At 47.6% G+C, this 15,098-nt stretch overlaps 1 protein-coding gene across 1 annotated transcript in view; it reads right to left on the reverse strand.

Moving 5' to 3' along the window:
• The window catches only part of LOC140409442 (disintegrin and metalloproteinase domain-containing protein 12-like), a 995,079-nt gene that overhangs the window by 121,184 nt on the left and 858,797 nt on the right, over nucleotides 1-15,098 (reverse strand). Inside the window, exon 14 of the mRNA XM_072497875.1 lies at nucleotides 979-1,171. Within this exon, the coding sequence (XP_072353976.1) occupies nucleotides 979-1,171 (193 nt within the window). The remainder of the gene's footprint in view (nucleotides 1-978; nucleotides 1,172-15,098) is intronic.

The following is a 15,098-nucleotide window of genomic DNA, read 5'->3' on the forward strand; positions in this document are numbered from 1 at the left end:
ACCGTGCTGCCCACCAGCATCATCAGCTGATGGTGGACGGTATGCGGTAATCAGCAGGAGGTTTCCTGGCCCATGTTTAACCTGAAGCCAGGAGACTTCATGGGGCCCAGAGTCGATGTTGAGGACTCTCAGGACAAATCCCTCCCCACTGTATCCCACTGTGCCAGCCCCTCTGCTGGGTCTGTGCTGCCGGTGAGACAGAACATACCCAGGAATGGTGAGGGTGGTGTCTGGGACATTGTCCCAGTACAATGGTATGATTCTGTGAGTGTGACTCTTGTTGACTACTCTGTGAGACAGCTCTCCCAGCTTTGGCACAAGCCCCCAGATGTTAGTAAGGAGGATGTTGCAGGGTCGGCAGGGCTAGGTTTGCCATTGTCGCTTCTGGTGCCTGGGTCGATGTCAGGTGCTCCGTCCGGTTTCATTCCATTTTCGTGTTTTTGTTGCATTTGAATACAATTGCCTGGTGGAAACCTCAGACAGACAGAAACGGCCTGCTAGGCCATTTAAGAGGCAGCCACGTTGCTGGAGTCGGACCCAGTAAGGACATCAGATTTCCCTCCCTAAAGGGAACCAGACGGGGTTTCACGACATTCAGCAGCGGTTTCATGAACATCATCAGTTTTGATGGATTATGGGAGAAAACTGGAGCCCCCGGAGGAAACCCATGCAGTCACAGAGAGAACGTGCAAACTGCACACGCACAGTCATCCAAGGCTAGAATCGAATTTGGGACCTTGGCGGTGTCAGCCAGTAGTGCTGTTGAAGTTAAAGTAGAAGTGGGCAGCAAAGAAAGAGTCGGAGAAGAAGTTGAATGTGATAGAGTGGAGGACGAATGGGAACAGTGTGAAGGAGAAGAGATGTCACAACTGGAGTGAGGAGGGTGAACCAGCGTGAACACTGGGAGGGATGGAAGAGGGATGAAGTGTCAATTCCTTTTGAGTTTATATTGGGTACTATTGACTGTGAATTGATTACCTTTTTCTTTCCACACCTGGTTCCTTGTGACATTAAGTCTGGAGTGCCAGCGTCAGATATGATAGAAGATATCCCTCTGCAGTTATATTTCACGTTACCATGCGTGATAACGGTTCCCAAAATTCTCACTCTTCCTCCTCGCTTTGGATATTTGGTCCCACCCTTACACTGCATTTTTCCACAGTACACATCCCTGTCAAGCAGAAACAAACATTTTAGACTTTGTACATTTTCAATTTAATGCCAACACTTTTTAAAATGTGTTTCTCTCAAGGTGACTTTCATTGCCTATGTCAGTATTCAATACTCATGTCTAATTGTCCTTGAATAAGATTTGATTTGATTTATTATTGTCACATGTATTAGTATACAGTGAAAAGTATTGTTTCTTGCATGCTGGACAGACAACGCATACGGTACATAGGGAAGGAAGGAGAGACTGCAGAGTATAATGTTACAGTTATAGCAAGGTGTAGAGAGAGGGGCAGCCTCCTCCACTGGGTCATGCGGAGGGTGTTCAGGGAGCCCGGGCTGACGCCTTCCTCCTGCGGGAACTGGTGCGGTTTTCTCCACACTATCAACTCCATCGCTCCTGCTGTCGATAGCACAATATCATTCTCCAATTTATTCCAAATTTCTCTGGAGCAATGCTTACATTTTAACATCATTGAGTTCCCATCAATCAGAAATGAAACCTGATATCAAGTAATTTCGACACATACTTATCTGGACAATATCAAGTCAATCAATTGCCTGCTGAAATAGTTAACCTCTATGCTCCAATTTATTTCCCTATATCCTTTATTTTTTTCCTTTAAACTGATTTCAATTTAGTTACTCAACCAAATTTGAAAGGAATCACTTGCAATTGGTCTTGAAGAATTCAAATTGGAAAACTGCCAAACTGCAAGCTTCTCATCTGCCCTTGACACAGAACAAGCTTGTATTTCAACCCAACTCATTCTTTATTTCATCATTTTGTGATCACATTTTCCTCTCTGCAGCAGCAAACGCCAGTTTCAACCACCGAGAAGTTGTAGGCAGATTTTCAGCTGCCATTTCAACTCTGATGCTTTAAAAAAATAAATTTAGAGCACCCAATTCATTATTTCCAATTAAGAGGCAATTTAGCATAAAAGTGATCCCCTACAGTGCAGACTTTGTTTGCACTGAGTGCTGAATTTGGTGCTTTTTGAGTGCTATAGTAAGAGTTTGGTGACTGAGGGAGTGCTGAATTTGGTGCTTTTTGAGTGCGATAGTGAGAGTTTGGTGACCGAGGGAGTTAGGTGAGGAGGGAGTAAGGTGCTCCTTTCATTTTGTTTCCGACATTTCTGCAAAGAGTGCGAAGAGAGCCAGGAGTTTACAGGAAGTGTAGCTGACTGGGAGCAGAGTCGGAGGGCGGAGATCTAGTTAGTCCACACGGCAGCTATATTCTGTAAGGTAAGAGGGGATGGAGGCTAGGCCAGTTGCATGCTCCTCCTGTAGGATGTGGGTGGTGAGGGATACCACTGGTGTCCCCACTGACTATACCTGCGGGAAGTGCACCCAACTTCAGCTCCTCAAAGACCGTGTTAGGGAACTGGAGCTGAAGCTGGATGAACTTCGGATCATCCGGGAGGCAGAGGGGGTGATTGAGAAGAGTTACAAGGAGGTAACCACACCCAAGGTACAGGACAAGAATAACTGGGTTACAGACAGGGGGAAAAAAACAAACAGGCAGACAGTGCAGGGATCCCTCGTGGCCGTTCCCCTTCAAAACAAGTATACCGTTTTGGATGCTGTTGGGGGGGATGACCTACCGGGGGAAGGCCCTAGCGGCCAGGTCTCTGGCACTGAATCTGGCTCTGGGGCTCAGAAGGGAAGAGGGGAGAATAGAAAAGCAATAGTTGTAGGAGATTCAATGGTTAGGGGAATAGATAGGAGATTCTGTGGTCACGAGCGAGACTCCCGGAAGGTATGTTACCTCCCGGGTGCCAGGGTCAGGGATGTCTCGGATCGTGTCTTCAGGATCCTTAAGGGGGAGGGGGAGCAGCCAGAAGTCGTGGTGCACATTGGTACCAACGACATAGGTAGGAAAAGGGGTGTGGAGGTAATAAACAAGTTTAGGGAGTTAGGCTGGAAGTTAAAAGCCAGGACAGACAGAGTTGTCATATCTGGTTTGTTGCCGGTGCCACGTGATAGCGAGGCTAGGAATAGGGAGAGAGTGCAGTTGAACACGTGGCTGCAGGAATGGTGTAGGAGGGAGGGCTTCAGGTGTTTGGATAATTGGAGTGCATTCTGGGGAAGGTGGGACCTGTACAAGCAGGACGGGGTGCATCTGAACCAGAGGGGCACCAATATCCTGGGAGGGAGGTTTTCTAGTACTCTTCGGGAGGGTTTAAACTAATTTGGCAGGGGAATGGGAACCGGATTTGTAGTCCAGCAACTAAGGTAGCCGATATTCAGGACGCCAAAGCGTGTAATGAGGCAGTGGGGAAGGGAACACTGACAAAGGAGAGTATTTGCAGGCACGGAGATGGGTTGAAGTGTGTATACTTCAACGCAAGAAGCATCAGGAATAAGGTGGGTGAACTTAAGGCAGGGATCGGTACTTGGGACTACGATGTGGTGGCCATCACGGAAACTTGGATAGAAGAGGGACAGAAATGGTTGTTGGAGGTCCCTGGTTATAGATGTTTCAATAAGATTAGGGAGGGTGGTAAAAGAGGTGGGGGGGTGGCATTGTTAATTAGAGATAGTATAACAGCTGCAGAAAGGCAGTTCGAGGAGTATCACCCTATTGAGGTAGTATGGGTGGAAGTCAGAAATAGGAAAGGAGCAGTCACCTTGTTAGGAGTTTTCTATAGGCCCCCCAATAGTAGCAGAGATGTGGAGGAACAGATTGGGAAACAGATTTTGGAAAGGTGCAGAAGTCATAGGGTAGGAGTCATGGGTGACTTTAACTTCCCAAATATTGAGTGGAAACTCTTTAGATCAAATAGTTTGGATGGGGTGGTGTTTGTGCAGTGTGTCCAGGAAGCTTTTCTAACACAGTATGTAGATTGTCCGACCAGAGGAGGGGCAATATTGGATTTAGTACTTGGTAATGAACCAGGGCAAGTGATAGATTTGTTCGTGGGGGAGCATTTTGGAGGTAGTGACCACAATTCTGTGACTTTCACTTTAGTAATGGAGAGGGATAGGTACGTGCAACAGGGCAAGGTTTACAATTGGGGGGAGGGTAAATACGATGTTGTCAGACAAGAATTGAAGTGCATAAGTTGGGAACATAGGCTGGCAGGGAAGGACACAAGTGAAATGTGGAACTTGTTCAAGGAACAGGTGCTACGTGTCCTTGATATGTATGTCCCTGTCAGGCAGGGAAGAGATGGTCGCGTGAGGGAACCATGGTTGACAAGAGAGGTTGAATGTCTTGTTAAGAGGAAAAAGGAGACTTATGTAAGGCTGAGGAAACAAGGTTCAGACAGGGCATTGGAGGGATACAAGATAGCCAGGAGGGAACTGAAGAAAGGGATTAGGAGAGCTAAGAGAGGGCACGAACAATCTTTGGCAGGCAGGATCAAGGAAAACCCCAAGGCCTTTTACACATATGTGAGAATTTTGAGAATGACGAGAGCGAGGGTAGGTCCGATCAAGGACAGTAGCGGGAGATTGTGTATTGAGTCTGAAGAGATAGGAGAGGTCTTGAACGAGTACTTTTCTTCTGTATTTACAAATGAGAGGGGCGATATTGTTGGAGAGGACAGTGTGAAACAGATTAGTAAGCTCGAGGAAATACCTGTTAGGAAGGAAGATGTGTTGGGCGTTTTGAAAAACTTGAGGATAGACAAGTCCCCCGGGCCTGACGGGATATATCCAAGGATTCTATGGGAAGCAAGAGAGGAAATTGCAGAGCCATTGGAAATGATCTTTTTGTCCTCACTGTCAACAGGGGTGGTACCAGGGGATTGGAGAGTGGCGAATGTCGTGCCCCTGTTCAAAAAAGGGACTAGGGATAACCCTGGGAATTACAGGCCAGTTAGTCTTACTTCAGTGGTCGGCAAAGTAATGGAAAGGGTACTGAAGGATAGGATTTCTGAGCATCTGGAAAGACACTGCTTGATTAGGGATAGTCAGCACGGATTTGTGAGGGGTAGGTCTTGCCTTACAAGTCTTATTGAATTCTTTGAGGAGGTGACCAAGCATGTGGATGAAGGTAAAGCAGTGGATGTAGTGTACATGGATTTTAGTAAGGCATTTGATAAGGTTCCCCATGGTAGGCTTATGCAGAAAGTAAGGAGGCATGGGATAGTGGGAAATTTGGCCAGTTGGATAACAAACTGGCTAACCGATAGAAGTCAGAGAGTGGTGGTGGATGGCAAATATTCAGCCTGGATCCCAGTTACCAGTGGCGTACCGCAGGGATCAGTTCTGGGTCCTCTGCTGTTTGTGATTTTCATTAATGACTTAGATGAGGGAGTTGAAGGGTGGGTCAGTAAATTTGCAGATGATACGAAGATTGGTGGAGTTGTGGATAGTAAGGAGGGCTGTTGTCGGCTGCAAAGAGACATAGATAGGATGCAGAGCTGGGCTGAGAAGTGGCAAATGGAGTTTAACCCTGAAAAGTGTGAGGTTGTCCATTTTGGAAGGACAAATATGAATGCGGAATACAGGGTTAACGGTAGAGTTCTTGGCAATGTGGAGGAGCAGAGAGATCTTGGGGTCTATGTTCATACATCTTTGAAAGTTGCCACTCAAGTGGATAGAGCTGTGAAGAAGGCCTATGGTGTGCTCGCGTTCATTAACAGAGGGATTGAATTTAAGAGCCGTGAGGTGATGATGCAGCTTTACAAAACTTTGGTAAGGCCACATTTGGAGTACTGTGTACAGTTCTGGTCGCCTCATTTTAGGAAGGATGTGGAAGCTTTGGAAAAGGTGCAAAGAAGATTTACCAGGATGTTGCCTGGAATGGAGAGTAGGTCTTACGAGGAAAGGTTGAGGGTGCTAGGCCTTTTCTCATTAGAACAGAGAAGGATGAGGGGCGACTTGATAGAGGTTTATAAGATGATCAAGGGAATAGATAGAGTAGACAGTCAGAGACTTTTTCCCCGGGTGGAACAAACCATTACAAGGGGACATAAATTTAAGGTGAAAGGTGGAAGATATAAGAGGGATATCAGAGGTAGGTACTTTACCCAGAGAGTAGTGCGGGCATGGAATGCACTGCCTGTGGAAGTAGTTGAGTTGGAAACATTAGGGACCTTCAAGCAGCTATTGGATAGGTACATGGATTACGGTAAAATGATATAGTGTAGATTTATTTGTTCTTAAGGGCAGCACGGGAGCATTGTGGATAGCACAATTGCTTCACAGCTCCAGGGTCCCAGGTTCGATTCCGGCTTGGGTCACTGACTGTGCGGAGTCTGCACGTCCTCCCCGTGTCTGCGTGGGTTTCCTCCGGGTGCTCCGGTTTCCTCACACAGTCCAAAGATGTGCGGGTTAGGTGGATTGGCCATGATAAATTGCCCTTAGTGTCCAAAATAGCCCTTAGTGTTGAGTGGAGGTGTTGAGTTTGGGTTGGGTGCTCTTTCCAAGAGCCGGTGCAGACTCAAAGGGCCGAATGGCCTCCTTCTGCACTGTAAATTCTATGATAATCTATGATTAATCTAGGACAAAGGTTCGGCACAACATCGTGGGCTGAAGGGCCTGTTCTGTGCTGTATTTTCTATGTTCCATGATCTATGTTCTTAGCGTGGCCAATCCACCTAGCCTGCACATCTTTTGGGTTGTGGGGGCGAAACCCACGGAAACATGGGGAGAACGCGCAACCTCCACACGGACAGTGACCCAGAGCCGGGATCGAACCTGGGACCTCGGCACCGTGAGGCAGCAGGGCTAACCACTGCGCCACCGTGCTGCCTTCAATAATAGTTTAGCACAGTGGGCTAAACAGCTGGCTTGTAATGCAGAACCAGGCCAGCAGCGCGGGTTCAATTTGCATTCTGGCCTCCCTGAACAGGTGCCGGAATGTGGCGACTAGGGGTTTTTCACAGTAACTTCATTGAAGCCTACTCGTGACAATAAGCGATTATTATTCTTATTATTTTCTAACTCCGGGCCACAAGTCGTAGACTATTCTCTAATTGATGGGCAGCACGGTAGCATTGTGGATAGCACAATTGCTTCACAGCTCCAGGGTCCCAGGTTCGATTTCGGCTTGGGTCACTGTCTGTGCGGAGTCTGCACATCCTCCCCGTGTGTGCGTGGGTTTCCTCCGGGTGCTCCGGTTTCCTCCCACAGTCCAAAGATGTGCAGGTTAGATGGATTGGCCATGATAAATTGCCTTCGTGTCCAAAATTGCCTTTAGTGCTTGGTGGGGTTACTGGGTTATGGGGTTAGGGGGGAGGTGTTGACCTTGGGTAGGGTGCTCTTTCCAGGAGCTGGTGCTGACTCAATGGGCCGAATGGCCTCCCTTCTGCACTGTAAATCCTATGATCACCCCCGTTAGGGAACAGAGGTTTTGTAGTTCACAACAAGTTGGGGTGAAAATGTCTTTGAGATCTGTATTCAATATAGGATAGGTAATGCTCTGAGATCAGGGCCGGGATTCTCCCCTACCCGGCGGGGCGCGGGGTCCCGGTGGGATGGAGTGGCGGGAACCACTCTGGCGCCGGGCCGCCCCAAAGGTGCAGATTTCTCCGCACCTTTAGGGGCCAAGCCCTCACCTTCAGGGGCTAGACCCGCGCCGGAGTGGTTGCCGTCCTGCGTGGAAGGCCTTTGGCGCCACACCAGCCGGGGCCAAAGGGACACTGCCGTCCGGCGGAGGTCGCGCGTGCGCGGGAGCGTCAGTGGCTGCTGACGTCATCCCCGTGCATGCGCGGGGGGGGCGGTCACCTCCGCATCGGCCGTCGCGGAGGCACCCCCTGGGGCCAGATCGCCCCACGCCCCCCACCAAGGACCCCGGAGCCCGCTCGCGCCGCCAGTCCCACCGATAAGGGAGGTGGTGTGGAGTGTGGAGATTATGAAAGAAGAGGGGTCCCATGATCGTGTTTTCTCCCGAGGTTGAAAGAAAGAGAACTGGTGACGTAATGACGTCCGGTTGAAAACTTTTACTCCACCCCTTTTTCAAAGGAGCAGAGAATTAACCCTTGCCTGTTAATAGCCGAAGATGTATTTATATTTTAACAGGAATTGGGAATAACAAATTTTAAGTTTGAATTGTCAGATATGTTCCGATTAATTGACGCATTTTGCCCCAAGCAGAATGGATCTTTTGGGTTTAACGGTAACTGCAAATGGAACAAGATTTTCAGTAGCTTCAAGAATTTGAGAATTTATTTGTAGATTTCCAATAGTGCAGCAATAGCCAGCCTAATTAAAAATCTAGTGAAAGACGGGCGTGCATTCAGTGAGAAGTTGTAAAAGACAGAACAGATGGACGTCACCAGTCTCGGACAAGTCCGAGCCACAGAGCCGGGCCTGCCAGGGTCACTTCCCCCTTCCACATTGATGCCAAGAACAGGATGGGCGATAGTTGGACAAGACAGGATGACAAGAGCAATGATGAAGTAACAAAAAACATACAGTTTAGCTGGTGTCTATAGACATAAGGACAAAGCCTCTCTTGAAGAAGCGATGCTACAGCTTAAGACAAAGAAAAGATGAACTGGACATGAATAAAAATCAGGAAGCCAACAACACTGTTTGAATTTGGGACAATTCTGCGATGCAGAAAGACAAGGTAATTTCGCAAGTTACATTAAAAAAAGATTTAATTTAAGACAAAGAACAAGCAAACAAAATATTACCGCCTGGAATCAAATGGAAATGCTTGATTTCTGTTTTAAACATAAAGATATTTTATTCGACTGCATAGTTGGGATAGGATTAAATAATTGAGCTGGAGGAAACTTTGTTCACTTAAATTAAAACATAGACAAGGACACAAGCATTACCAAGAGAAAGTATATCAATTTACTAGCCTCCTCTAGACTTTCCCCTTCATATTCATGTCAGCTTGAAATATTCCATTGAATTGCACCCAATATTCCCAATTCCCATTTCCTGTTTTTAATTTCATGTCTCCATCATTAACCTCAATTAGTTAATCTAGCCCAACTATGAGCCCTGGAAAAATCTTGCATTGGAGAATATCTTGATGAAATGAATGAAAATCGCTTATTGTCACAAGTCGGCTTCAAATGAAGTTACTGTGAAAAGCCCCTAGTCGCCACATTCCGGCGCCTGTTCGGGGAGGCTGGTCCGGGAATGTTTAAAACATGTCTTCATGTTTAAAACAGAAATCCAACATTTTCAGTTTTTATATTCGATGCCCCGTCCAATGAAGGCGAGCATTCCGTCTGCTTCATGACTACCTTGTCCACTTGTGTTGCCACTTTCAAAGGTCTGTGGACCTGCACACCCAGATCTCTTTGACTTTCTATATTCCCAAGAGTTTTTCCATTTATGGTATATTTACCCTCTATGTTAGACCTACCAAAATGCATTAAACTCCATTTGCCATTTCTCTGCCCAAGTCTCCAACCTATCTATGTCCTGCTGTATCTCTGACAATCCTCAACACTATCTGTCGCTCCACCAACCTTGGTGTCATCCGCGAACTCACTAATCAGACCGGCTACATTTTCCTCCAAATCGTTCATATGTACAACAAACAACAGAGGCCCCAGCACAGATCCCTGTGGAACACCACTAGTCACAACCTTCCATTCAGAAAAACACCCTTCTACTGCTACCCTCCGCCTTCTGTGCCCGAGCCAGTTCTGTATCCATCTTGCCACCTCACCTCTGATCCCGTGGGAGCTCTTGGAAACTTCCATCCTGGATACTAAATATTTCCAGCTAGTTCAGTTTGTTTTAGCCAGTCCCAGCCATGAGAATGGGCCTCTGTCCTTCAATCACCGTGATGAGTAGCTGAGCTGACTGCTTCTGAGAAGACGGCAGCACGGTAGCCTTGTGGATAGCACAATTGCTTCACAGCTCCAGGGTCCCAGGTTCGATTCCAGCTTGGGTCACTGTCTGTGCGGAGTCTGCACATCCTCCCTGTGTGTGCGTGGGTTTCCTCCGGGTGCACCGGTTTCCTCCCACAGTCCAAAGATGTGCAGGTTAGGTGGATTGGCCATGATAAATTGCCCTTAGTGTTCAAAATTGCCCTTAGTGTTGGGTGGGGTTACTGGGTTGTGGGGATAGGGTGGAGGTGTTGACCTTGGGTGTGGTGCTCTTTCCAGGAACCGTTGCAGACTCGATGGGCCGAATGGCCTCCTTCTGCACTGTAAATTCTGTAAATTCTATGAAAAAAGACACAGACATGGAGCTTGTTCCCACTATTTTCAGTGTCTCTCCAGTGTACATTACTAAAGTAGCAGAAGGACTCAGACTTAAGGGTTGCAGTCCCTTCTGAAGATGTTTTGAATGTTCTTTCGACTATGATGGTTGTTACGGTGCCAGTGTTGACCTCCATTTTCAGCGGACCGCCATGACCACTCTGCCAACCACAATGGAGGGTATCTTGTTCAGTTGGAACTGGATGAGTGTGCAAGCCTGTGATTCTTACTTTGGTTCTTTTGCCAGCTTATTTACAGGGGTTGCTTTTATAATCATTTAGTTTTGCTCGACATTTATCTTGTAGGTGCCCATTTTTCCTGCATTGGAAGCAAATAAAATTCTTGCACTGGCCCGTCACTTTGAAGCGATCTACCCCAGACTGAAATCCTGCCTCAGATCCTGGTGCTGAACAATTCTTCTCAGGCTTCACTTCTCAGCTTTTCTACCACAACTGGTTCACCTCGTTCTGCACGCCTTGCAGAGCACAGCATAGGGCGTCGTGAATAGTGTTCTTACAGGGAACAGATCAGTCCGAGGGGGAGTCGTTGAGGAGTCTTGTAGCTGTGGGGAAGAAGCTGTTCCGATGTCTGGATGTGCGGGTCTTCAGACTTCTGTACCTTCTGCCTGATGGAAGGGTCTGGAAGAAGGCAATGCCTGGGTGGGAGGGGTCTCTGATAATGCTGTCTGCCTTCCTGAGGCAGCGGGAGGTGTAGACAGAATCAATGTGGGGGTGGCAAGCTTGTGCGATGCGTTGGGCTGAGTTCACCACACTCTGCAGTTTCTTGCGATCTTGGCCAGTATAATAACTCTAAGCAAACCCGATGTGGCAAGGAATCAATTAAAGGATTTATTGATCAAGAACAACTATATACACTTAAGGGTTTCAACAGCACAACCAGATCGGGCAACGTCTAACAACGCCCTGGCTCCAAACTGCCAGCCTCCAGCCCAGGTTTGCATTCGTGTTCCATCGGCTCGAACTGCCACGTGGCCTGCAAAAGGTCACCCATCAAAGGGCCACCTCACCACATGACTACAAGTCATCATTCTTTGTTTCCTGTCACTCAGACAATTTCTCACCCAGGTGTGTACTTTCCCTTTTATTCCATGAACTAGGATTTTGCACAAAATTCAAAGAGTTATAGTCATACAACCCAGAAGAGGCTCATTCAGTCAGCACCAACAAAACTACTCGAATCCCACTCCCAGCACTTGGCTATTGCCTTGAGTATTGTGAAATTTCAACTGCTCATCCACGTACTGGTTAAAGGCTGTGAGGTTTTCCACTGCTACTCCTACCCAGCCAGTGAATTTCAGACTTATACCACTCTCGATTTCCTCAAATCCCCTCTAAACCTCCTGCCCCTCACCTTAAAATGATGTCCCCTCATTATTGACCCTCATGCTAAGGGAAAAACTTCCTTCCTAACCACCCTATCTCTGTCCCTCAAACTCTAGTGCGCCTCAATCAGGTCCCCCCTCAGCCTTCTCTGCTCTAAACAAAATAACTCTAATCTATCCAGTCTCTCTTATAGAATCATGGAATCTATGGCCCAAACTGGCCCATGCCAACCAAAAAGCCCATCTAAGTTAACCCCATTTGCCTCATTTGGCCCATAACCTGCTAACCCTTTCATATCCAAGTATCTGTCCAAATGCCTTTTAAATGTTGTCAATGTCCCTGCGTCAACCACTTCCTCCGGTAGCTCATTCCACACACGTACCACCCTCTGCGTTACTCCTCAAGTTCCCATTAATTCTTTCCCCTCTTAACTGAAACCTATGCCCTCTAGTTCTTGATTCCCCAACCCTGGGGAAAAGACTCAGTACATTCACCCTCCCATGCCTCGCATAATCGTATACATCTCTATAAGATTGATTGATTTATATTTATTGTCACATGTACCGAAATGTACAGTGAAAAGTATTTTTCTGCGGCCGAGGGAACGTACACAGCACGTACATAGTAGACAAAAGAATAATCAACGGAGAACATTGACGAATGGTACATCGACAAACAGTGATTGGTTACAGTGCGGAACAAGGGACCAAACAAAGCAAATACATGAGCAAGAGCAGCATAGGGCGTCGTGAATGGTGTTATTACAGGGAACAGATCTGTCTGAGGCAGCGGGAGGTGTAGACAGAATCAATGTGGGGGTGGTAAGCTTGTGTGATTCGCTGGGCTGAGTTCACCACACTCTGCAGTTTCTTGCGATCTTGGGCCGAGCAGTTGCCATACCATCTGTGATGCAGCCGGATAGGATGCTTTCTATGGTGCATCTGTAGAGGTTTGTGAGAGTCGATGCAGACATGCTGAATTTCTTTAGCTTCCGGTGGAAGTAGAGACGTTGTTGGGCTTTCTTGACTGTTGCATCAACGTGAGTGGACCAGGACAGACTGTTGCTGATGGTGACCCCCCAGGAACTTAAAGCTATCGACCATCTCCACTTCGGAGCGATTGATGCAGACGGGAGTGTGTGTCGTGCTGAGCTTCCTGAAGTCGATGATCAGTTCCTTGGTCTTTCCGACATTTAGAGAGAGGTTGTTTTCGGTGCACCATGCAACCAAGTGATTTATCTCCCTCCTGTAGTCTGATTCGTCGTTGTTTGAGATACAGCCCACCACAGTCGTATCATCCGCAAACTTATAGATCAAATTGGAGTTAAATCTTGCCACCCCTTTTTCAACAAAGATGTATTATTCCCAATTTGCCAATGCTCTGGCACCACCTGCTGTTGAGGGAGACTGGAAGATTGAATATAGTTTTAATGAAACACTTTTAATATCTTTCGCAATATCGCAGAGAAACCGCAGCTGTGGCCGGGACACAGGAGTCTGCAAGAAGAACTGTTTTGTGTTAATGACCAATGGGATGTTTTTAAGAGCTCAGTTTCTGTGAACCCCTACTGGAGAGCTGGGAATGACTTTGGGATGTTCCTTTCCTGCTCCATATCTGAATACTGCTGTGCAGCAAAAGTGTTTCATTAGGAAAATGTCAGTTGCATTAGTGAGTACATTTTCTTTCATTTGATATGTAGGTTGCCTCTCAATTGATGCTTGAACTGTGTTGATTTTAGTTTGTCTGTTTCAGTAAAAGTCACAAAAAGTGAAACCTAGTCCTTTTTCATTGCTTGTTGGAATAATTGTCAGTCTGCTCACAATCATTGCAAAGTGATGAATGGTGTTATTGATAGTGCTTTGTCGCCGATAACTTGCTCAACAATACTCAAATTGGGATCAGCCATGATTACTCTGTTCCCAGGCTTCATTACAATCTTGCTCCATCATGAACAATTGAGATAATGGCTTCACAGCACAGGACAGTACACAAGTACCAGAAAATGAATGAACATCACAACCCACTTTTCCTTGGCACTCAATGGCATTATCAATGGCATTATCTGCACTGAAATCCCCATCACAAACTATCCTGCGAGCTATCATTGACAAGAACTTAACTTGAGGGCAGCACGGTAGCACAGTGGGTAGCAAATTGCTTCACAGCTCCAGAGTCCCAGGTTCGATTTTCTGCTGGGCACTGTCTGTGCAGAGTCTGCACGTTCTCCCCGTGTGTGCGTGGGTTTCCTCCGGGTGCTCCGGTTTCCTCCCACAGTCCAAAGACGTACAGGTTAGGTGGATTGGACGTGATAAATTGCCCTTAGTGTCCAAAAAGGTTGGTGGGGTTACTGGGTTACAGGGATAAAGAGGATGGGGTGGAGGTGTGGGGCTTGGGTGGGGTGCTCTTTCCAAGAGCCGGTGCAGACTCGATGGGCCGAATGGCCTCCTTTTGCACTGTAAATTCTATGATTATCAGCCACATGACTTCTGGTGATGGTGATGTGCTGAGCAGATGCCCATCAAGTGGCTCTCCTCCAAACCAGAACCAAAAAAGGGCCTTTTAGTGGAATGTTGCCCAAAATTCGAAGACCAAACTACCTCAACAGTGAGAAGAAACCAACCACGAGAGTATGCCGGCAAATGGGAGCTCAAGGGGCCAATGAGATGGCAGAAGTCGCGGAAAAAGCCACGGGCAGCAGGCGGGCGAGGCAGTAGGCCCATGAGGCGAAGGAGCCCTGGCCACCAAGGAGAGAGGGAGACCAACCACCTGAATATCAGCCTCCCTCCCACCACCTGGACACAGATGGAAGAACTTCCTTATGAGGGAGCTGAACGCCATGAAAGAGGTGATCAGGATAGAATCCAGCTGGTAATCAAGCTGACGGCGGCAGAAGCGATGCAAAAGGCAATCGATGGACTGGGGATGAATGTAGAGACGCATGAGAAGACAATCCTCGATCTGGAGACGGTCTCGATGGACCAGAGCGACAGAATCATCGCCCTCCAAGCTGACATGAAAAGGTTGGTGACAGCCCAGGGGAGCTTAAAGGGGAAAGTCGATGATCAAGAAGGCAGGACCCGACGCCAAAATATTTGGACTGTGGACCTGCCGGAAGGTACCGAGGGCAGGGATTCGATGGGCTACATCGCCCAAATGCTGGGCAACTTAGTCGGGAGAGACAATCTTCCCAACACCCTGGAGAGGGACAGGACACACAGGTCGCTCAGGCCGAAAACGAAAGCTGGGGAGCAGCCGAGGGCAAGTATCGCAAAGCTCCACCGATACCAGGATGGGAGGAATCTGTGATGGGCGCATCGGGCGAAAGTGAGCACCTGGGAAGGACACAAAATCCATATCTATCAGGACATTGGGGCAGACCGAGCAAAACGCAGGGCTGCGTTCACGAGTATGCTGTTCCCGGCCACGCTCTGGGTCACATACCAGAAGAAAGAAC

Source organism: Scyliorhinus torazame, chromosome 3 (assembly GCF_047496885.1).
Source record: "Scyliorhinus torazame isolate Kashiwa2021f chromosome 3, sScyTor2.1, whole genome shotgun sequence".
Lineage (NCBI taxonomy): Eukaryota > Metazoa > Chordata > Chondrichthyes > Carcharhiniformes > Scyliorhinidae > Scyliorhinus > Scyliorhinus torazame.